The sequence below is a fragment of the Salvelinus namaycush genome, chromosome 34 (genome assembly GCF_016432855.1).
Source record: "Salvelinus namaycush isolate Seneca chromosome 34, SaNama_1.0, whole genome shotgun sequence".
In the NCBI taxonomy this organism is placed as follows: Eukaryota; Metazoa; Chordata; class Actinopteri; order Salmoniformes; family Salmonidae; genus Salvelinus; species Salvelinus namaycush.
The window spans coordinates 20,198,745-20,221,889 of NC_052340.1; the positions used below are offsets into that span (position 1 = coordinate 20,198,745).

The 23,145-nt window shown below is 47.1% G+C and overlaps 1 protein-coding gene across 1 annotated transcript; it reads right to left on the reverse strand.

The window, feature by feature from the left end:
• Window positions 1-14,834: 14,834 nt before the first annotated feature.
• On the reverse strand, window positions 14,835-17,818 carry LOC120029019 (beta-crystallin A1-2-like). Its single transcript, XM_038974303.1, has 5 exons — window positions 17,780-17,818; window positions 17,446-17,564; window positions 16,673-16,814; window positions 16,050-16,192; window positions 14,835-14,982 (listed from the first exon to the last, which is right to left on the reverse strand). Exons 1-5 carry the CDS (start codon window positions 17,816-17,818, stop codon window positions 14,835-14,837), a joined length of 591 nt encoding a protein of 196 aa, XP_038830231.1.
• Window positions 17,819-23,145: the final 5,327 nt, after the last annotated feature.

The following is a 23,145-nucleotide window of genomic DNA, read 5'->3' on the forward strand; positions in this document are numbered from 1 at the left end:
CAGAGAGAAAGCAGATCATGAATGTACAGGCTGAACAGGAGTGGCCCCAGTACTGACCCTTGGGGCACGCCCACACCATAGCTGAGAGTGGGCAACAGCTCGACAGTCTGCCTTAAAAGTATGATTTCATCTACTCAAGGCATCTGGGGAAAAGTTGAACTTAAGACAGTTTTGTGATGAGGACCTCATGGTTAACAGTATCAAAAGCTTTCCTTAGGTCTAGAAATACAGCCCCAACAACGCCCCCTTTGTCCATCTTGGATTTCACATTTTCCAGAAGAAAGCAGTTGGCCGTTTCTGTGGAGTGTTTTGCTCTGAAGCCAAACTGCATGGAGTGTAATGTGAAGGGGCTGTTGTTGAGGTGGGCAATCAGTTGCTCTGCTACACACTTGTCAGCAACCCCCGACACCACAGGTAGTATACTAATGGGCCTGTAGTTACTTACGTCAGCAGGGTCAACTGATTTAAAGACGGGGTTATTATGGTCGACTTCCACACCCTTGGAAACACCCCCAGACCAATAGATGTGTTGGTGACCTTAGTAATTGGGCCAATGAGTGACTATGTATTTATTAAGAAAGGTAGAGTGCAGCCCAAACACATCTTTGGCTTTAGAGTTCTTTAGTGAGCTAATCACCTTGTTCACCTCTGACTCAGAAACCTCCCTTATGATAAAGACAGGTTGAGTGTCGTTCACTGGCGCTGAGCCCAAGAAACCAGTGGAGGGATTCTGTGTCAGTACCTTGACAGTCAACAAAGTGTAATTGAAGGCTGCATCCTGTGTTAGACTGTCATTCACATTTATTTATTGTCTTTGTGCAGTGTTACTATGGTCTTTGCCTGTTAACTTTTTTAGATTCTCACAGATCATTTTAGAATATCCCTTTGCTTCAACAATTATGTTGATAAAAAGTTTGCATTGGCCTGTCTGATTTCTTTCATCACCTTATTTATCAACATGGTAAACCTACGTCTGTCATGCTCTAATTTGGACTTTAAGGCTGTTTTTAGAGCATGATCTCGTTCTTTCATCAGTTTCCAGATTTCTCCATTTAGCCAGCCAAGGAAGAACGCTCTTTTGGCCATGTTTGGATTTCCTTTTCTTTAGGAAGACATTTATTGTAGTCTGGATTGTGGACAGAAAACCTGGCTATCTGCTTCCACATTTGTATAGGACAAGAGATCATTACAGTTAATTCCCTTAATTACGTTTTCAAAATAATTTCATTCACTCTTACGTATTCTGAGCTGATCAGGCTTTCTAAAAGTAGAGAGGTTAAACCTGTTCTTGGAAAGCTTTCTGGTTATCTGTGTCAGATTATGATCAGACAGCCCAGTAACCATATTGAATGATTTAGTCACTCCCTCTGGTTTATTACTGAACACCAGATCAATCTGTGTTTTAGAACAACAGGTCACCCTGGTTGGCCCTTCAACTAGCTGTGTAAGGTCAAAAGTATTAGTGATCCGTTGGAGAGTTTTCCTACAAGACTTGTCTTCATAATTCATCTTAACATCTCCCATTTAAGATTACCTCTTTCCCAAAATCACATTCCATAAGCATGTTATTAAACATATTAAAAAAAAAACTTTTGGTGGAAGGTGGTCTGTACATTCCAATAAGGGTAAAATACATTTGGGGAGACAGTTTAACGTTTAGGCCAATACAATCTAGTTCATTATCATACATCGGATATGTTTTTAAATGTAAATCTTCAGACCCCCTCCTCTTCCTTCAATCCTGACTCTCCTGAAAACATTGTAGCCAGGCACAATCAATGTAGCAGATGTAGAGTTTTTATGGAGCCATGTCTCTGAAAGGCAGAGGAAGTCAAGGTTGGAGTCTGAGAAGATGTTGAATTTGATTACTTTTTGGAACGACACTGCGAATGTTCAAGTGCCCCCCCCCTAGTAATCCCTTGGGGTTAGCTCGTGGGTCCCAGATGACTCGAGCGTAATTGTCACGATAGTTATAATAAGTGGACCAAGATACAGCGTGGTATGGTTCCATCCTCTTTATTATGAAGTGAAACTCAAAGAAAACAATAAATGCAAAACGAAACGTGAAGCTGCTATAGTGCTCACAGGCAACTATACATAGTCAAGATCCCACAAAGGGGAAATGGCTGCCTAAATATGATCCCCAATCAGAGACAACGATAAACAGCATCCTCTGATTGGGAACCATACCAGGCCAACATAGAAATATAAATCACCTAGATGACCCACCCTAGTCACACCCCGACCTAACCAACATAGAGAATAAAAAGCTCTCTATGGTCAGGGTGTGACAGTAATTGCCACGTTGAAAAATGTTCAGTGTTTTCTGATGGCTGTTTTTAGGCTGTTTTGTTTAGTTTTGATTAGGGGCAGTTTGGTAGTGCAATTAACTATCCATTGCGCTTGCACTGGAAGCGGGGAACTAACAGCTTGCATACCAGAATCAGAGATCGCTTATGGTGACTTGGATATGTTTAGAGCGTTAAATTTAATATTGGAGCCGAGTGACTCTTGAGAAATCATGGGACCATAACACTCACCTACTTCCGCGGCGGCGATGATTTGAGGACCTGGCCATCCACTGCTTTCCACTCCGGTGAGTATCGCTGGCTCGGTGATGTTAGGCCCAGGGTTGAGGTGCACATCCCTGGAGAGCAGGAGAGTAGTGCACAGGTAGTTTAGCACTTTATGATAGATGTTGGACTTGTGTTTGTTACTCCTGAGCGATTTAGTCAATTAAAGAGCGAGGTAGACTTAGCCATTATTCAGAACATTATGTTATAGTGTGTACTGTCCGCTCCCATGTAACTGTGCATGTACACTAGATAGCGGTAAATTGCAGCGTGCCGCTTAGGCCGCCCATTGTGACTCGTTTGTGGGCGAGCTGGCAGCATATAGCAGCACGTTCAATTGTACGTCAAGAATTCAGCATAGCAATTTGTATGAAGGTCTGGTTATTAAATGGGTACATAGTTAAATAGTAATATCCTCTAAAACACTCTGGTGACAAACAAACTTTGCTGCTCTATTTCCAATTGTCCACATGGCTGGGAGAACCTATTCAAGTAAGTAAACCTATTCAAGTAAGTAAAAAACAACAACAATGCATTATTAGCTAACTAGCTACAGTGCAGGCTAACTCAAATGAGCTGCAAAATGAGCTAGCTATCGAACCAACTTCACATACTGTATAGATAGGTAGCTGGTGATATTTAATTCACTTAGCTAGCTAACTTCATATTAGCTAGCTATCTTGATGTATTTATCACTGTAAAAAACAAACTCCAAATGCATTTGTATGTAGCTAGCTAACAGCCATGGAGGAGGGTGAAAGGATAGTAGCCCCAACTGTCAAAGTGAGAGAGTAGGCTATTCTGTATAGGGCAGGTACTTTTGTGTAGTTCCTGTCCCTAGAAGTGAGGACGGAGATAATAGTAACATAATATTCAATGCGGTGTCTATTTCTTGTGAGGTTTTCTGTCCTCAGATAAAGAGCGCTATGAAAGCCTGTCTACATATGAAGAGGTCCCAATGAAGAGCAGTGGTTCTCAGTCCTGGTCCTGGGGACTCAAAGGGGTGCACATTTTTGTTTTTGCCTTAGCACTGCGCAGCTGATTCAAATGATCAACTCATCATCAAGCTTCAAGTAGTATTTATGTATTCATTTGTGATGCTATCCTTGATATGATCCTGCTATTGTCACATGCTACACATGCACATGTGTGCCCATGCATCTATCAATCCAATGTTATCATTGTAACGAATCTCTACTTCGTCCTCCTCCTCAGACGAGGAGAGGCGAGAAGGATCAGAGGACCAATGCGCAGCGTGATAGTTATATGACATAATGAGTTTTAATAAAGAAAGACGAAAACACAAACACTATAACAGACTACAAAACAAATAAACGATGTAGACAGACCTGACTTGAGAACTTACAATAGACGAAGAACGCACGAACAGGAACAGACTATATACATGAACGACACACGAAACAGTCCCGTGTGGTAGACATACGGACACGGAAGACAACCACCCACAAACAAACAGTGTGAACAACCTACCTAAATATGGTTCTCAATCAGAGGAAACGTAAAACACCTGTCCCTGATTGAGAACCATATCAGGCTAAATGACAAAGAACCTAAACATAGAAACACAGAACATAGAATGCCCACCCCAACTCACGCCCTGACCAACTAAACACATACAAAACAAGAGAAAACAGGTCAGGAACGTGACATAACCCCCCCCCTCAAGGTGCGAACTCCGGACGCACCACCAAAAGTCTAGGGGAGAGTCTGGGTGGGCATCTGTCCACGGTGGCGGCTCCGGCTCCGGACGCTGTCCCCACACCACCATAGTCACTCCCCGCTTCCGTATCCCCCTCCCAATGACCACCCTCCAACTAAACCCACCTAAATTAAGGGGCATCACCGGGATAAGGGGCAGCACCGGGATAAGGGGCAGCACCGGGATAAGGGGCAGCACCGGGATAAGGGGCAGCAGCTCCGGACTGAGGGAAGGCAGCTCCGGACTGAGGGACGGCAGCTCCGGACAGAGGGACGGCAGCTCCGGACTGAGGGACGGCAGCTCCGGACTGGCTGACGGCAGCTCCGGACTGGCTGACGGCAGCTCCGGACTGGCTGACGGCAGCTCCGGACTGGCTGACGGCAGCTCCGGACTGAGGGACGGCAGCTCCGGACTGGCTGACGGCTCTGGCTGGTCATGGCTGGCTGACGGCTCTGGCTGGTCATGGCTGGCTGACGGCTCTGGCTGGTCATGGCTGGCTGACGGCTCTGGCTGGTCATGGCTGGCTGACGGCTCTGGCTGGTCATGGCTGGCTGACGGCTCTGGCTGGTCATGGCTGGCTGACGGCTCTGGCTGGTCATGGCTGGCTGACGGCTCTGGCTGATCCTGTCTGGCGGAAGGCTCTGGCTGATCCTGTCTGGCGGAAGGCTCTGGCTGATCCTGTCTGGCGGAAGGCTCTGGCTGATCCTGTCTGGCGGAAGGCTCTGTACAGACGGGCAGTTCATGCGGCGCTTGGCAGACGGACAGTTCAGACGGCGTTGGGCAGACGGGCAGTTCAGGCGCCGCTGGGCAGACGGGCAGTTCAGGCGCCGCTGGGCAGACGGGCAGTTCAGGCGCCGCTGGACAGACGGGCAGTTCAGGCGCCGCTGGACAGACGGGCAGTTCAGGCGCCGCTGGGCAGACGGGCAGTTCAGGCGCCGCTGGGCAGACGGCAGACTCTGGCCGGCTGAGACGCACTGTAGGCCTGGTGCGTGGTACCGGAACTGGAGGTACCGGGCTAAAAACACGCACCTTCAGGCTAGTGCGGGGAGCAGCAACAGGGCACACTGGACTCTCAAGGCGTACTATAGGCCTGGTGCGTGGTACCGGCACTGGTGGTACCGGGCTGAGGGCACGCACATCAGGGCGAGTACGGGGAGAAGGAACAGTGCGTACAGGGCTCTGGAGACGCACAGGAGGCTTGGTGCGTGGTGTAGGCACTGGTGGTACTGGGCTGGAGACACGCACCATAGGGCTAGTGCGTGGAGGAGGAACAGGGCTCTGGAGACGCACTGGAAGCCTGGTGCGTGGTGTAGGCACTGGTGGTACTGGGCTGGGACGGGGAGGTGGCGCCGGAAATACCGGACCGTGCAGGCGTACTGGCTCCCTTGAGCACTGAGCCTGCCCAACTTACCTGGTTGTATGCTCCCCGTCGCCCGACCAGTGCGGGGAGGTGGAATAACCCGCACCGGGCTATGTAGGCGAACCGGGGACACCATGCGTAAGGCTGGTGCCATGTAAGCCGGCCCGAGGAGACGCACTGGTGGCCAGATGTGTAGAGCCGGCTTCATGGCACTTGGCTCAATGCTCAATCTAGCCCGGCCGATACGAGGAGCTGGTATGTACCGCACCGGGCTATGCACACGTACAGGAGACACCATGCGCTCTACTGCGTAACACGGTGTCTGCCCGTACTCTCGCTCTCCACGGTAAGTACAGGTAGTAGGCGCAGGTCTCCTACCTGACTTCGCCACTCTCCCTTTTAGCCCCCCCCAAGAAATTTTTGGGGTTTACCTTCGAGTTTCCAGCCACGTCTCCTTGCTGCCTCCTCATACCACCGATCCTGGGCTTTCGCTGACTCCATCGCCTCCCGAGAGCGGCGATTCTCTCCAACCTTAGCCCAGGGTCCTTCTCCGTTCAATATTTCCTCCCACGTCCACGAGTCCTGGTTTTTTGGCCGCTGCTGCTGGTTCCTCTCACGCTGCTTGATCCTGGTTTGGTGGGTGGTTCTGTAACGAATCTCTACTTCGTCCTCCTCCTCAGACGAGGAGAGGCGAGAAGGATGAGAGGACCAATGCGCAGCGTGATAGTTATATGACATAATGAGTTTTAATAAAGAAAGACGAAAACACAAACACTATAACAGACTACAAAACAAATAAACGATGTAGACAGACCTGACTTGAGAACTTACAATAGACGAAGAACGCACGAACAGGAACAGACTACATACATGAACGACACACGAAACAGTCCCGTGTGGTAGACATACGGACACGGAAGACAACCACCCACAAACAAACAGTGTGAACAACCTACCTAAATATGGTTCTCAATCAGTGTCACGATCGTCTATAGGAGAGAGATTGGACCAAGGCGCAGCGCGTGAAAAATACATCTTCTCTTTATTTTAAGAAGAAAAATGAAACAAAACAACAAACAGACGACCGTGAAGCTATAAATCCAGATAGTGCTGACACAACCACTACACATAGACACAGACAATTACCCACAAAAACCTAGTGCCTATGGCTGCCTTAAATATGGCTCCCAATCAGAGACAATTAATGACATCTGTCTCTGATTGAGAACCCTTCAGGCAACCATAGACACAGCTAGACTTCTATACTAAACATAAACCCAACTACTCTAATAAACCCCCTAACCTTACAACCACCCTAGACACTACAAAAACACATACATTCACCATGTCACACCCTGACCTAACTAAAATAATAAATGAAAACAAAGATAACTAAGGCCAGGGTGTGACATAACCCCCCCCTTAAGGTGCGAACTCCGGGCGCACCAGCATAAAGTCTAGGGGAGGGTCTGGGTGGGCGTCTGTCCACGGTGGCGGCTCTGGTACTGGTCGTGGTCCCCACCCCACCATAGTCACTACCCGCTTTCGTAGCCTCCTCCAACTGACCACCCGCCAACTTAACCCCACTGGATTAAGGGGCAGCACCGGACTAAGGGGCAGCACCGGACTAAGGGGCAGCACCGGACTAAGGGGCAGCACCGGACTAAGGGGCAGCACCAGGATAAGGGGCAGCACCAGGATAAGGGGCAGCACCAGGATAAGGGACAGCACCAGGATAAGGGGCAGCTCCGGACTGAGGGACGGCAGCTCCGGACTGAGGAACGGATCCTGGCTGGATGACGGCTCTGGCGGATTCTGGCTGGACGGCTCTGGCGGATCCTGGCTGTACGGCTCATGGCTGGCTGACGGATCTGGCTGCTCATGGCTGGCTGACGGATCTGGCTGCTCATGGCTGGCTGACGGATCTGGCTGCTCATGGCTGGCTGACGGATCTGGCTGCTCATGGCTGGCTGACGGATCTGGCTGCTCATGGCTGGCTGACGGATCTGGCTGCTCATGGCTGGCTGACGGCTCTGGCAGATCCTGTCTGGTTGGCGGCTCTGGCAGATCCTGTCTGGTTGGCGGCTCTGGCAGATCCTGTCTGGTTGGCGGCTCTGGCAGATCCTGTCTGGTTGGCGGCTCTGGCAGATCCTGTCTGATTGGCGGCTCTGGCAGATCCTGACTGACGAATGGCTCTAGCGGCTCCTGACTGACTAACGGCTCTGACGGCTCGGGACAGACGGGCGGCTCTAATGGCTCGGGGCAGACGGATGGCTCAGACGGCGCTGGGGAGACGGATGGCTCAGATGGCGCTGGGGAGACGGATGGCTCAGATGGCGCTGGGGAGACGGATGGCTCAGATGGCGCTGGGGAGACGGATGGCTCAGATGGCGCTGGGGAGACGGATGGCTCAGATGGCACTGGGCAGACGGATGGCTCTGGCCGGATGAGGCGCACTGTAGGCCTGGTGCGTGGTGCCGGAACTGGAGGCACCGGGCTAAGGACACGCACCTTCAGGCTAGTGCGGGGAGAAGGAACAGGGCATACTGGACCCTGGGGACGCACATTAGGCCTAGTGCGTGGTGCCGGAACTGGTGGTACCGGGCTGGGGACACGCATCTCAGGGCTAGTGCGGGGAGCAGCAACAGGATGCACAGGATTCTGGAGACGCACAGGAGGCTTAGTGCGTGGTGCCGGAATTGGTGGTACCGGGCTGGAGACACGCACCATAGGACGAGTGCGTGGAGGAGGAACAGGGCTCTGGAGACACACTGGAAGCCTGTTACGTGGTGTAGGCACTGGTGGAACTGGACTGGGGCGGGGAGGTGGCGCCGGAAATACCGGACCGTGCAGGCGTACTGGTTCCCTTGAACACCGAGCCTGCCCAACCTTACCTGGTTGAATGCTCCCCGTCGCCCGACCAGTGCGGGGAGGTGGAATAACCCGCACCGGGCTATGTAGGCGAACCGGGGACACCATGCGTAAGGCTGGTGCCATGTATGCCGGCCCGAGGAGACGCACTGGAGACCAGACGCGTTGAGCCGGCATCATGGCACCTGGCTCAATGCCCAATCTAGCCCTACCAGTGCGGGGAGGTGGAATAACCCGCACCGGGCTATGAACACGTACAGGAGACACCGTGCGCTCTACTGCGTAACACGGTGTTCGCCCGTACTCCCGCTCTCCACGGTTAGCCTGTGAAGTGGGCGCAGGTCTCCTACCTGCCCTCGGCCCACTACCTCTAAGCCCCCCCCCAAGAAATTTTTTGGGCTGACTCACAGGCTTCCTACCGCGTCGTCGTGCTGCCTCCATTCGCCGGTATCCCTCCTCGCACTGCGCCAGAGAATCCCATGCGGGCTCCGGCACTTGCCCTGGGTCGATCGCCCACCTGTCGATCTCCTCCCACGTTGTGTAGTCCAGATTACGCTCCCATTGCCATTCCTCCTTGCGCTGCTCCTGTTGCCGCTTATCACGCTGCTTGATCCTGGATTGGTGGGTAATTCTGTCACGATCGTCTATAGGAGAGAGATTGGACCAAGGCGCAGCGCGTGAAAAATACATCTTCTCTTTATTTTAAGAAGAAAAATGAAACAAAACAACAAACAGACGACCGTGAAGCTATAAATCCAGATAGTGCTGACACAACCACTACACATAGACACAGACAATTACCCACAAAAACCTAGTGCCTATGGCTGCCTTAAATATGGCTCCCAATCAGAGACAATTAATGACATCTGTCTCTGATTGAGAACCCTTCAGGCAACCATAGACACAGCTAGACTTCTATACTAAACATAAACCCAACTACTCTAATAAACCCCCTAACCTTACAACCACCCTAGACACTACAAAAACACATACATTCACCATGTCACACCCTGACCTAACTAAAATAATAAATGAAAACAAAGATAACTAAGGCCAGGGTGTGACAATCAGAGGAAACGTAAAACACCTGTCCCTGATTGAGAACCATATCAGGCTAAATGACAAAGAACCTAAACATAGAAACACAGAACATAGAATGCCCACCCCAACTCACGCCCTGACCAACTAAACACATACAAAACAAGAGAAAACAGGTCAGGAACGTGACAATCATGATTTGTTATAAGGGATATTATACTTTAGTAATTCACAATGACCTGGTGATGTAAAAGTCTAAATTACATTATCTTCCATATTCCTACAGATACCTTTTAACTGGAGATTCCTTCAAAACGATTGCCTACAGTTAACGTGTAGAGCACTGCAAGGTTGGGTGACCAGGGCCATCTGGGACTGCCTCCTAGAGGAATGCAGGTGTGTGAAGGCTACCTGTGTCCTGCATAACTTCATGAGGATGGACACGAGGACCAGGAGGGGATCTGCAGCTTGCCACCGTGTGCCAGAGGAGAAGTCTGCTGCTCTGCAGGATGTTTCAAGGATGGGGTCCAACAATGCAGCAAGAGAGGCAATCCGTGTGCGGGAGATCTTCACCTCCTACTTCTTCGAAGAAGGTGCTGTTCCCTGGCAACACCATAGATTACACTATGCACAACCAAAGGCTCTATTCTTCCATTTACTTAGCTATGTCAACTGGAGTTATTCAATTCCCAGTTTCTCCCTTTGATTTATACTTCTCAGGTGAGGGTGCTGTTTAGGTAAGGGTGTGATGTCTGTACAGAAACAAAACAGGCTATTTTAAATCACCCATATTGAAAAAATTTAGAACAATTAGACACCCAACAACCCACACCTACACACTCATGTATCAATCTGATTGATGGATTGTGTTGTGCAGTAAGCAGGCTCATGTGTATAACTGTGACTCCTTCCACCTTCAAAGAATAGGTAAGAGGGCCAACCATGGAGAATAGTAAGACACTTCATTATTTCTATAACTACGCTATATTGTTTGTCCTCGTGTATCCGTTCATGTTTTTCAGCATAAAGTACTCTGCAGCCACTTAGTGTGGACACCAGGTGAGGCCACACACAGAGATTCCTGTTGAACACTCTCTTTAACTACCTTATTTTCTCAAAAACAGTCTCTCTCCTTCACTTCATCACTCTCTCCTCTTCTCGTTAAATCCTCTAGGTTATATCAGCTGTGTCGGTGAACCCCTCCCGCATCTCCACTGACTACATAGAGGGCACAGCATGATCAGAGGTGTCAGGTCAACAGGAAGTATTATTAAAGAGATGCTTTACATTGAAATACAGATAGTGATGCAGTAGTCCCAGAGTTAATGACCCAAGGTCAGTTTTGCCATTTCACCTCCTGATTATTATGATGACTAACAATGTTAGAATAAAAAATAAAAACACAAGGCTTAAACATGCTTATCTCCCTCTCTCTCCATCTGTCTCTTGTCTGCAGATATGTTTTGATGTGAGAGAGGATGCCAACCCCCAGTCCCATCATCGCCACCTCACCCGCTTTTAAGATAACCTTCGGGCCGACTAGAGACACTATTATGTAATTGTGATGAACTGAGAGAATATTAGGGTAGCACTGTGATTCATTAAACATATGCTGCCTTCCCTGCTCCTATGTCCTTACCTCTTTCCCTTTTTGTCTTTTACACCTCTCTCGCCACCTCTTTCTTCCTTTGTTTTTATAATGCACATCAGATGTGCATAGAAGTACAGATTGAACTTATAATATTACAATTATAATATGTATAATGCATGTATTTATAACACTTGGATAATGAACTTCTTTCAATAAAGTGTTTCACATTCTCTGGTTGAAATTAAATCTCTCATTTGATGAAATACTACACCTATCCTGTGTTTATCAGACCAATGCAGATGAAGGGCATTAGATATGGAGATGAACCGGTTTTAGAGTATTTACATGATACATAGGAAGTGTAGTGTACTGTTTTTTAAATTCTATTTCTGTATATATGAATTACAAATCAGCCTTTAACTAGTTAAATCCTGTTTCTAGTCTATTAGTTACAATGGTTAACCTGTCTGGGAATGGATAGCGGAAACCCTCGCTAACAGCCAATGAAATTGCAGGGCGCCAAATTCAATCAACAGAAATCTCATAATTCAAATTTCTCAAACATACAAGTATTAGACACCATTTTAAAGATAAACTTCTCGTTAATCCAACCACAGTGTTAGATTTTTCAAAAAGGCTTTTCGGCGAAAGCACAACATATCATTATGTTAGGTCAGCAACTAGTCACAGAAAGCATACAGCCATTTTCCAACCAAAGAGAGGAGTCACTAAAAGCAGAAATAGAGAGAAAATGAATCACTAACCTTTGATATTCTTCATCAGATGACACTCCCTGGACAACATGTTACACAATACATGTATGTTTTGTTCGATCAAGTTAATATTTATATCCAAAAATCTCAGTTTACATTGGCGCGTTATGTTCAGTAGTTCCAAAACATCTGGTGATTTTGCAGAGAGCCACATCAATTTACAGAAATACTCATAATTCAAGGCACACTTAACCAGCATGGCTACCACACCATTCTGCAGCGATACGCCATCACATCTGTTTCGCGCTTAGTTGGACAATCATTTGTTTTTCAACAGGACAATGACCCAACACACCTCCAGGCTGTGTAAGGGTTATTTGACCAAGAAGGAGATTGATGGAGTGCTGCATCAGATGACCTGGCCTCCACAAACACCCAACCTCAACCCAATTGAGATGGTTTGGGATGTTATGGACAGCAGAGTGGGAAGTCCCTACCCGTTTTAGGGTAGGGACGTCCCAAGGTGCTCGGATAGCACTGACCTTCTTTTTAAGGTGACTTGAAGAAGCTAGAATTTGAGACTGCATATACAGTAGTACAGTGTACAGTATTTTAGTTTTGTACAATGATATCTGTCAACATTAGTCAGTAATATAATATGCAAAACATTTTAAAAAGTGCAATGCATTTGTATGAATATTTCTGAAACGTGGTAGGCTGTAAATTGCCATTGTTGTCTCAATATTACCATTGTCTCAATTTCCCAAACATATTCCTCATACAGTATAGGCTATTGCTACCAAATTGCATGGGATAGCCCTGACAGACACCATGCATTTAGGCAAGATTTTCCCATAATGGTCAATATTTCAGATGGAGAATGGTACTGAATTGAGACAGACTCGGTTTTTTAGTGTTGCCTGAGAGGGCTGTGTTGGATCAACACTTCATGACTTCTTAATGGAGCTAGGTTTAATTGAAACATTTTACGTTACACCATGTATATAATTCCACTCATGATTGAAGCTTTCTATTGTCTTTTGCATTATGGCAAAAATACGTTGAAATTTCTGGAATTTGTAATTGTGTGCTGTGGTATAGGGTGTAATAAGGGGTATAATATGTGTCCGTTTGCTTTCAGTATGAAGGTCCATTTAGTAGACACTTGATATTTATATTTCCTACTGTATATTTCTTATAATCAAGGGTGAAATTGGTTTGTTTAAGGTGATGAGACTACTGCACATAAAATTAACTGACATTATATGGCCATTTCAACTAAGAGTTATAGCTACTTGTCTGCCACTGTAGGCTTGTAAGGGTAGGCCTAGAAGTGGTGGAATGCTGTGGTGTAACTCCAGCCCAATTTGCAGTGGTGGAAAAAGTACCCAATTATCATACTTGAGTAAAAGTAAAGATATCTTAATAGAAAATGACTCAAGTAAAAGTGAACGTCACCCAGTAAAATCCTACTTGAGTAAAAGTTTTAAAGTATTTGGTTTTAAATATACTTAAGTATCAAAAGTAAATGAATTGCTAAAATATACTTAAGTATCAAAAGTAAAAGAAAAAGGATAAATAATTTCTAATTCCTTATATTAAGCAAACCAGACGGCAGTGGTGTAAAGTACTTAAGTAAAAATACTTGAAAGTACTACTTAAGTATTTTTGGGGGGTATCTGTACTTTACTTTACTATTTATATTTTTGACTACTTTTACTTTTACTTCACTACATCCCTAAACAAAATGATGTACTTTTTACTCCAAATCTTTTCCCTGACACCCAAAAGTACTTGTTATATTTTGAATGGTTAGCGGGACAGAAAAATTCACACACTTATGAAGAGAACATCCCTGGTCATCGCTATTGCCACTGATCTTGCAGACTCACGAAACACATGCTTCATTTGTAAATGATGTCTGAGTGTTGGAGCGTGCCCCTGGCTATCCGTGAATTTAAAAAACAAGAAAATTATGCCACCTGGTTTGCTTTAAATAAGGAATTTGAAAAGATATATACTTTTACTTTTACCTTTGATACTTAAGTATATTTTAGCAATTATGTTTACTTTTGATACTTAAGTATATTTGAAACCAAATACTTTTAGACTTTTACTTAATGCTAAGCATTCAAAATGTAACGAGTACCTTTGGGTGTCAGGGTAAATGTATGGAGTAGAAAGTACATTATTTTCTTTAGGAATGTAGTGGAGTAAACGTAAAAGTTGTAAGAAATATAAATAGTAAAGTACAGATACCCCAAAAAACTACTTAGGTAGTACTTTAAAGTATTTTTACTTAAATACTTTACACCACTGCCAATTTGACTCCAGTTTATAGTGACCGGAAAACCTGATGCTGAACGTGAACCAGTAGATTATAGCCCTTTTATATGGTAGGCAGGTGCATATTGACATAACCAACTCTTCTAACCTCTATTACAGATAGTGAAGCCTTCATTACAAAGTAGTAGCCTACAGAGGAAAAGGCTGAGACTGCTGAGAAAAGATGCAAGTGGAGAGTAGAGAGAAAAAGTGAAAAGAGTAAAGACACTTGAGCAGGTTAATAGCACTCTTGTATCGCTGTTTATTTTTGTTGCTCATTCTCTCTTTATTGATCACTGTGGCTATGAATTCCCCGTGACAACACTGAAGAACAGCATCAAAGCCTGAGTCGTACCACCCGAAACCCTTCTCTCCACTCGCTGTGGGGCGTATTCGTCACTTTTATTTTCTTTCTTCTTCTCTCGTTCTCTTGTTTTTATTCTTTAGGCGATGGAAAAAAACAAAAGTGCTGTAAACATGTTTGTCGCTGTGGAGCACTAGAAGCGTCAGGAACCGTTGGTCTTGGAGGTCTGACAGGACTACTGGCCAAGCTTGGAATGATAGGGTGGAGGAGGGATAAGAGGAGGAGGAGAAGGGAGAGGAGAGGAAGAAAGGTGAAAGAGGGATAAGGCTGTGGAAGCTCTCACTGCTGGATGCGACGCAGAGACTGGACCTGGAAGGTCTGAGCGTGGGAGCCCCACTCCCTGTAGTGTTTGTACTCTCCGCCATGACGGTCGCACTCCATGATGTACTGGTAGCCACGGTAACCGGGGAACTGGTAGCATACCCAGCTAATGGGGGAGAGGGAGAGAGGAAGAGGGTGAAGTGATAAAATACCAAGAAACAAGCTTGAGCCCTTACCCTGTAGAGCAAGGGGGGGCAAATGGTGGCCACTTTTGTACTGCCGCAGATCAAGTTCCACAAAAATAACAAAGAAATACCAAAGGTGCCATTTCAAAATTTGGTGCAGTTTCAGCAGTTTTTCTCTTGTTATGTCAGTCACTGACAGTCACTCAATTAGCCCGTGTCAGCTAACATTTTTTAGATTGGTAAGTTATTCTAGCGGCCAGCTATTTAAACTTGTAGTAATCATGGTCGAATTACTTACCGGTGGTCTCCCATTGATCATCAGATATCATATTAAAAACAGCACATTTTTCTCTCCGCCCAATGGCAAAATGAGTAGAATTGCAGGAAATTAACTCAAAAACGTTTGTCTTCGCTGTCAAGAGGAGGCCACTAAAATGTTTTGCTCGCAAGCTGGGGGGGCAACAAAATTTCACTAAGGGCCGGCTCTGACTAAAAGTGTGGGTATGGATGTGGGTATGCAAAACCCCCAGCCACTATGGTCCCTCATGATGGTGTTCCGATTTTGTTTGTGGCCCCCACACCCATCAAAGTTGTCCATCCCTGCTCTAGAGTCTAGACACTTGTAGATCAGAAAGAGTTGGCCTCTACAGTGCATGTTAGTCCTCTGTATAATATCCAGGGACACCATATAATAGCTATTTCTTTCAAATGTTTCACCATAGTGTCCCTTTAACACATTTGGCAGAGGTCAGTAAGGTCACTGGAACTCATTTCGATTATTCATCGTTTCAGGCCTGAAATTGTTTTTCGCTTAGTTCTATTATGATCAATGACAGAAAGGATTATCCTCTCGAACTTTATCTAGTTATCAAAATAGATTTTAATTATATAGTTATTACAATGAATTTTGTTCTTACTGCACATTACACCTTTTTAGCAGTATGTCTTCTGACCACTAGACACAACTGATTCCTCTATTTCTGATTGTTATGAGTGTAGTCTTCTGTAGTGTGACAAAGGAAGCCAGGGCTTCTACTCTGCTACTTACGCTCCACTCTGGACCTGCATGGATCCGATCTCGTTGTTGCCCCACCCCATGGCCTGCAGGGAGGGGTAGTCATCGTTCATCTCCCACTGCTTGCCAATGAAGTTCTCCCTTTCAAACACCACAATCTTGGACTCCTTATGGTTCTATGCAGTTCAGAGAGAAGAGTGGGAAATTTCAGGTTACATTTAACCTGTTTCTCTCAGAACTATTTACAAAATATTTACTGTGTAGAATTATGAGGGAAAGTAGAACATCTTTATAAAACAGTGTTTTATTCACTTTGTTATTTAGTGCTTTCAATAACGCTGGTAGAGGCTACCAAGGATAGCTACTTGTATCTATTAAATGTAATAATGACAGTGTCAGTAACAGTGAGTAGAGCCAGACTCTGTCAGTGTGAGTCACAAGAGCCAGAGACATGGACTAAGGCCAGAACCCGGGCTTCTGGGCCAATATCAGGCCTCTGTTCCATTATCTGTACTAGCATATTATGTGAATTAATCAATGTATTGGGCATTCTAAGCGTAATTCTTCAATGGATATTGGAACGTAGCCCACAGAAGAGAGTGTGTGTCTGGCCTGGTCTGGCAGGAACAGGAAGTAGGCTTGACTAGTAAACTCACGGCAGAGCAGACTGGGCGGAAGGACATCAACCTCTCAATGTGGTAGGCGTTGCTGCCGCTCCAGGACTCCCAGCGAGGGTACTCTCCACGCTCCAACACAAACTGCTGCCCAGAGAAGCTGGAGTGCTCGTACCCAACCCAACTACACATACATACATACATACATACATACATACATACATACATACATACATACATACATACATACATACATACATACATACATACATACATACATACATACATACATACATACATACATACATACATACAGAGAGAGAGAGAGAGAGAGAGAGAGAGAGAGAGAGAGAGAGAGAGAGAGAGAGAGAGAGAGAGAGAGAGAGAGAGAGAGAGAGAGAGAGAGAGAGAGAGAGAGAGAGAGAGAGAGAGAGAGAGAGAGAGATAGATAGATAGATAGATAGATAGATAGATAGATAGATAGATAGATAGATAGATAGATAGAGAAACGAACAGATACAAAGAGTGACAGAGAGACATAGAGAGGGATAGAGAGACAAATGGTACATGCAGACAGACAGACAGACAGATATACAGTTTATGTGGATAGATGCAAGGGTGGGGCAAGACTTTGTCATGTTTTTTATTAAATTGTGTATGTCCATGATACAGTATATGTCTATCAGTATCCCTTAGAAATGGTTGCCTGTGCAATAGTCCCCTGGCCCCTGAAGGAGAACGTGTAACCTGTCAGGGAGATAAATATCCTTCAGTATGTAGATCTCTTTGTATTTTGGGGGGGCTGGCTGACTTACGCTCCACACTCGACCTTCAGTGAGCGAATGTTGTCCGCGCCACACTCCATGATGTTCTGGCAGGAAGCAGTGAACTCCATACGCTTTCCCTGGAAGTTCTCCTGGTCGTAGACTGTGATCTAGAACAGAGGATATAGTGCATATTTGCAATTTTCCAACCCACTATTGATGTTTTTCAAAACTGTTTTTAACACAACCAGTGTCTCTGCTAGAGAACGCACTGCCGTGTGCAAAGATTTCCTTTTTCCTCTTACGACTTTTTATGAAAAATGTGAAAGGTTGTGGAACGTAGTTAAATTGTTGTGGAAACATGGTATACATAACATTGACTCACCTTCCATGGTCCCATTGGGTTAGGAGTAGTCAGCGCCATGTTTGATATCTCAGTAAAAATGTACCTGCAGTGCAGAAAGCACACAGTCACGCAGAGTCACATTTCTGTTTGGTCTTACAGGGAGACCAGGTCTGACATGACTAAACCACCATGGACCTCATTTCCAGTCAGCTCGAGCTCTTGCATCAGTCTGTGCCCAGCAGCTAATGCCCAAATATATTAATGTTATGGTTATGCTAATGTGGTAGGGACTATAGACTGTGCTAGAGACAAACCCAAACAAAGCACTGCCCTGTGCTGTTGCTGATGATAATACAATGCACATAGGGGTGAGGGAGGAGAGACACACCACAAAAATAGCTAGCTAAAGAGAGGCACAACACAAAAACAGCTAGCTAAAGAGAGGCACACCACAAAAACAGCTAGCTAAAGAGAGGCACAACACAAAAACAGCTAGCTAAAGAGAGGCACAACACAAAAACAGCTAGCTAAAGAGCGGCACACCACAAAAACAGCTAGCTAAAGAGAGGCACACCACAAAAACAGCTAGCTAAAGAGAGGCACACCACAAAAACAGCTAGCTAAAGAGAGGCACAACACAAAAACAGCTAGCTAAAGCCAGAGCGATGATAGAAAGCAGGACACAGATACCAACCGAGAAGTGCAAATACTATAGTATAATACTGAAACTCCTCTTCAATACATAGGTCTGGTATCTAACGTTGGTATGTAATACCACAAACAAAGTAGTACAATGCAAAGCATCGATCCACATTTCTGAATGATATGTGATAATGATGTGCATTATTAGTTGCTATAAATTCTACATGGTGAACCATTGTATCATGTGCCTGTAAGTCATGCCATTGTTACACTCTGAGTGTGTAACGTAAACTATGCTGTTGATGGCTTCACAGCATACATACAGTAGCATTCTAGTGTGATGCATGATGTTGACTGTGATGACGATTGGTGTGTCCATTTAGAGTATGTGTGTGTGTCCTATGTGTTTGAGAGCGTATGACCCTTTCTATACATTCCCAAGACTCAGCAGAAAACAGCAAAGGAAAAAAACAGGACAATGTAAATGGACAACAATGCTGGCAAAAGGCTATAGGCTGAACGGTCTAAAGATGGAGGGCTTACCTGACCTACCCCAAAAAATAGCTGTGTAGCGCTCACGGGGGGCTCCACAAAACGATGTCCTGACCCCTGAGTAAACGGGCCTATTTATACACAGTGGTGGTGAATGGAGCCCAGGCCTGCAGGACGGGCTAGGAGTCAGCACATTGCTGGGCCCTCCATTGTTCCATACTGAGCCACAGGGCTTTATGCTCTCTAAAGCCACGGTGTGTTGGTGTACTGGTCTGGACGCAGGGCACCGTGCCCAGTGCCGATTAGCACAAGCCCCTGGACAACTGTCCGGACCCCATGATTATACAGAAATAGACTACACCCAGTCCTGGCCCAGCCCTGCCCTGGTCATAGCCCAGCCCCTAACCCACGACATGCTTGCAGTAGTTAATGTATATGCTGTTGAGGAAAAAGATAGGGACACACGTCAGAAGGAGGATGTACCAAAAATCTAACCATTTAAAAATGTGTTTTTTTGGATGACAATTGGTCAATATTGAACATACTGTTTTTGTAATGCTGTGAACATAACCATCAGATTAAAATCATCCATCAATAAAAACACATACCAAAAAAACTCAGCTATACCCTATCAGATGTTCTGAGGCACCTATGACTTACACTCTCATGATGAGTGATATTAAGTTTTATAATTAAAGAAAACAAGTGTGTTCAATAAACTAACAAGATCTCCAGTGAACTAAGAATTTCATACTCATTAAAAGCGCTCTTCAGAGGCCGTTCCCAGATGAAAGAATACTATAGTATACTATGGTATAAATACTATAGTATTCACTTTAGTGTTTTTGCTGGTATTTTTTTTACCAGGTAAGTTGAGTTTGAACACATCCTCATCTACAGCAACAACCTGGGGAATAGTTTAAAAAAAAATGTATTTCACCTTTATTTAACCAGGTAGGCAAGTTGAGAACAAGTTCTCATTTACAACTGCGACCTGGCCAAGATAAAGCAAATGTCACGCCCTGGCCTTAGTTATCTTTGTTTTCTTTATTATTTTAGTTAGGTCAGGGTGTGACATGGGGGATGTTTGTGTGTTTTTGTCTCGTCTAGGGTGTTTGTATTGTCTAGGGGGTGTTTGTAGAGTTCATGGGGTTGTGTTCATTGTAGGTGTTTATGTAAGTCTATGGTTGCCTGGATTGGTTCTCAATTAGAGACAGCTGTCTATCGTTGTCTCTGATTGGGAGCCATATTTAGGCAGCCATAGTCATTAGGTAGGTTGTGGGTGATTGTCTATGTGTAAGTTGCCAGTGTCTGCACTTATTGTTTGTATAGCTTCACGTTCGTCTGTTTGTTGTTTTGATTAGTGTGTATAGTGTTCGTTTCGTTTTCGTCTTCATTAAAGAAGAATGTATTGTTATCACGCTGCGCCTTGGTCCTCCTCACTTAAATGTTACGACGAACGTGACAGAATCACCCACCACACTCGGACCAAGCAGCGTGGTAAGCGGCAGCAGCAGCAGGAGCAGCGATCGCAGGACTTATGGAATTGGGAGGAAATTCTGGACAGCGGAGGACCCTGGGCACAACCGGGAGAATATCGCCGCCCTCGTGAAGAGCTGGAGGCAGCTAAAGCCGAGAGGCGGTGGTATGAGGAGGCAGCACGGAAGCGAGGCTGAAAGCCTGAGAGTCAGCCCCAAAAATTTCTTGGGGGGGGCTAAAAGGGAGTGTGGCGAAGTCAGGTAGGAGACCTGCGCCAACTCCCCGTGCTTACCGTGGAGAGCGAGAGTACGGGCAGACACTGTGTTATGCGGAAGAGCGCACGGTGTCTCCTGTACGTGTGCTTAGCCCGGTGCGGTACATTCCAGCTCCACGTATCGGAGTGGGCATCGAGCCAGGTGCCATGAAGCCGGCTCAACGTATCTGGCCTCCAGTACGTCTCCTCGGGCCGGTGTACATGGCACCAGCCTTACGCATGGTGTCCCCGATTCGCCAGCACAGCCCAGTGCGGGCTATTCCACCTCGCCGCATTGGCCTGGCTACGGGGAGCATTAAACCAGGTAAGGTTGGGCAGGCTCGGTGCTTAAGAGCTCCTGTACGCCTTCACGGTCCGGTATATCCGGCGCCACCTCCTCGCCCCAGCCCAGTATCACCAGTGCCTACACCACGCACCAGGCTTCCAGTGCGTCTCCAGAGCCCTGTTCCTTCTCCACGCACTCGCCCTGTGGTGCGTGTCTCCAGCCCGGTACCACCAGTTCCGGCACCACGCACCAGGCCTACTGTGCGCCTCAGCCGGCCAGAGTCTGCCGTCTGCCCAGCGCCGTCTGCGCTGTCCGTCTGCCCAGCGCCGTTTGAGCTGCCTGCCTGCCCAGCGTCATCTGAGCTGCCCGTCTGCCCAGCGCCATCTGAGCTGCCCGTCTGCCCAGCGCCATCTGAGCTGCCTGCCTGCCCAGTGCCATCTGAGCTGCCTGCCTGCCCAGCGCCATCTGAGCTGCCTGCCTGCCCAGCGCCATCTGAGCTGCCTGCCTGCCCAGCGCCATCTGAGCTGCCTGCCTGCCCAGCGCCATCTGAGCTGCCTGCCTGCCCAGCGCCATCTGAGCCGTCCGTCTGTCCCGAGCCGTCAGAGTCGTCCGTCTGTCCCGAGCCGTCACAGCCGTCCGTCTGTCCCGAGCCGTCAGAGCCGTCCGTCTGTCCCGAGCCGTCAGAGCCGTCCGTCTGTCCCGAGCCGTCAGAGCCGTCCGTCTGTCCCAAGCCGTCAGAGTCGCCCGTCTGTCCCGAGCCGTCAGAGTCACCAGTCAGTCAGGAGCCGCTAGGGCCGCCCGCCAGACAGGAGACGCCAGAGCCGCCCGCCAGTCAGGAGCCGCCAGAGCCGCCCGCCAGTCAGGAGCCGCCAGAGCCGCCCGCCAGTCAGGAGCCGCCAGAGCCGCCCGCCAGTCAGGAGCTGCCAGAGCCGCCCGCCAGTCAGGAGCTGCCAGAGCCGCCCGCCAGTCAGGAGCCGCCCGCCAGTCATGAGCCGCCCGCCAGTCATGAGCCGCCCTCCAGTCATGAGCCGCCCGCCAGTCATGAGCCGCCCTCCAGTCATGAGCTGCCCTCCAGTCATGAGCTGCCCTCCAGTCATGAGCTGCCCTCCAGTCATGAGCTGCCCTCCAGTCATGAGCTGCCATTCAGTCCGGAGCTGCCCCTCAGTCCGGAGCTGCCCCTCAGTCCGGAGCTGCCCCGGAGCTGCAGAGAACTGGAAGGAGAGGCGGCCAAAGGAGGAATTGGCTTTGGGGGTGACCAGAGAGATATACCTGCTGGAGCGCGTGCTACGGGTGGGTGCTGCTATGGTGACCAGCGAGCTGAGATAAGGGGGGACTTTACCTAGCAGGGTCTTGTAGATGACCTGGAGCCAGTGGGTTTGGCGACGAGTATGAAGCGAGGGCCAGCCAACGAGAGCGTACAGTTTGCAGTGGTGGGTAGTATATGGGGCTTTGGTGACAAAACGGATGGCACTGTGATAGACTGCATACCATTTTTTTAAGGAGGGTGTTGGAGGCTATTTTGTAGAGGGTATGTTTTACGAGGGTATGTTTGGCAGCATGAGTGAAGGATGCTTTGTTGCAAAATAGGAAGCCAATTCTAGATTTAACTTTGGATTGGACATGTTTGATGTGAGTCTGGAAAGAGAGTGTACAGTCTAACCAGACACCTAGGTATTTGTAGTTGTCCACATATTCTAAGTCAGAACCGTCCAGAGTAGTGATGCTGGACGGGCGGGCAGGTGCAGGCAGCGATCGGTTGAAGAGCATGCATTTAGTTTTACTTGTATTTAAGAGCAGTTGGAGGCCACGGAAGGAGAGTTGTATGGCATTGAAGCTCGTCTGGAGGGTAGTTAACACAGTGTCCAAAGAAGGGCCAGAAGTATACAGAATGGTGTCATCTGCGTAGAGGTGGATCAGAGACTCACCAGCAGCAAGAGCGACTTCATTGATGTATATATGATGTATATATGATGTATAGTTACAGGGGAGAGGAGGGGGGATGAATGAGCCAATTGGAAGCTGGGGATGATTAGGTGGCCATGATGGTATGAGGCCCAGATTGGGAATTTAACCAGAACACCAGGGTTAACACCCCTACTCTTACAATAAGTGCCATGGGATCTTTAGTGACCACAGAGAATCAGGACACCCATTTAACGTCCCATTCAAAAGAAAGCATCCTACACAGGGCAATGTCCCCAATCACTGCCCTGGGGCATTGAGATTTTTATTTTATTTTTTGACCAGAAGAAA

Excerpts from the sequence above, each read along its gene's own strand:
- LOC120029019 (XM_038974303.1), bottom strand. The coding sequence starts at position 17,818 with ATGGCGCTGACTACTCCTAACCCAATGGGACCATGGAAG. Across the intron at positions 17,565-17,779 it reads ACCCAATGGGACCATGGAAG|ATCACAGTCTACGACCAGGA; the intron begins GTGAGTCAATGT and ends CCTCTGTTCTAG. Across the intron at positions 16,193-16,672 it reads TCCGCCCAGTCTGCTCTGCC|AACCATAAGGAGTCCAAGAT; the intron begins GTGAGTTTACTA and ends TGAACTGCATAG.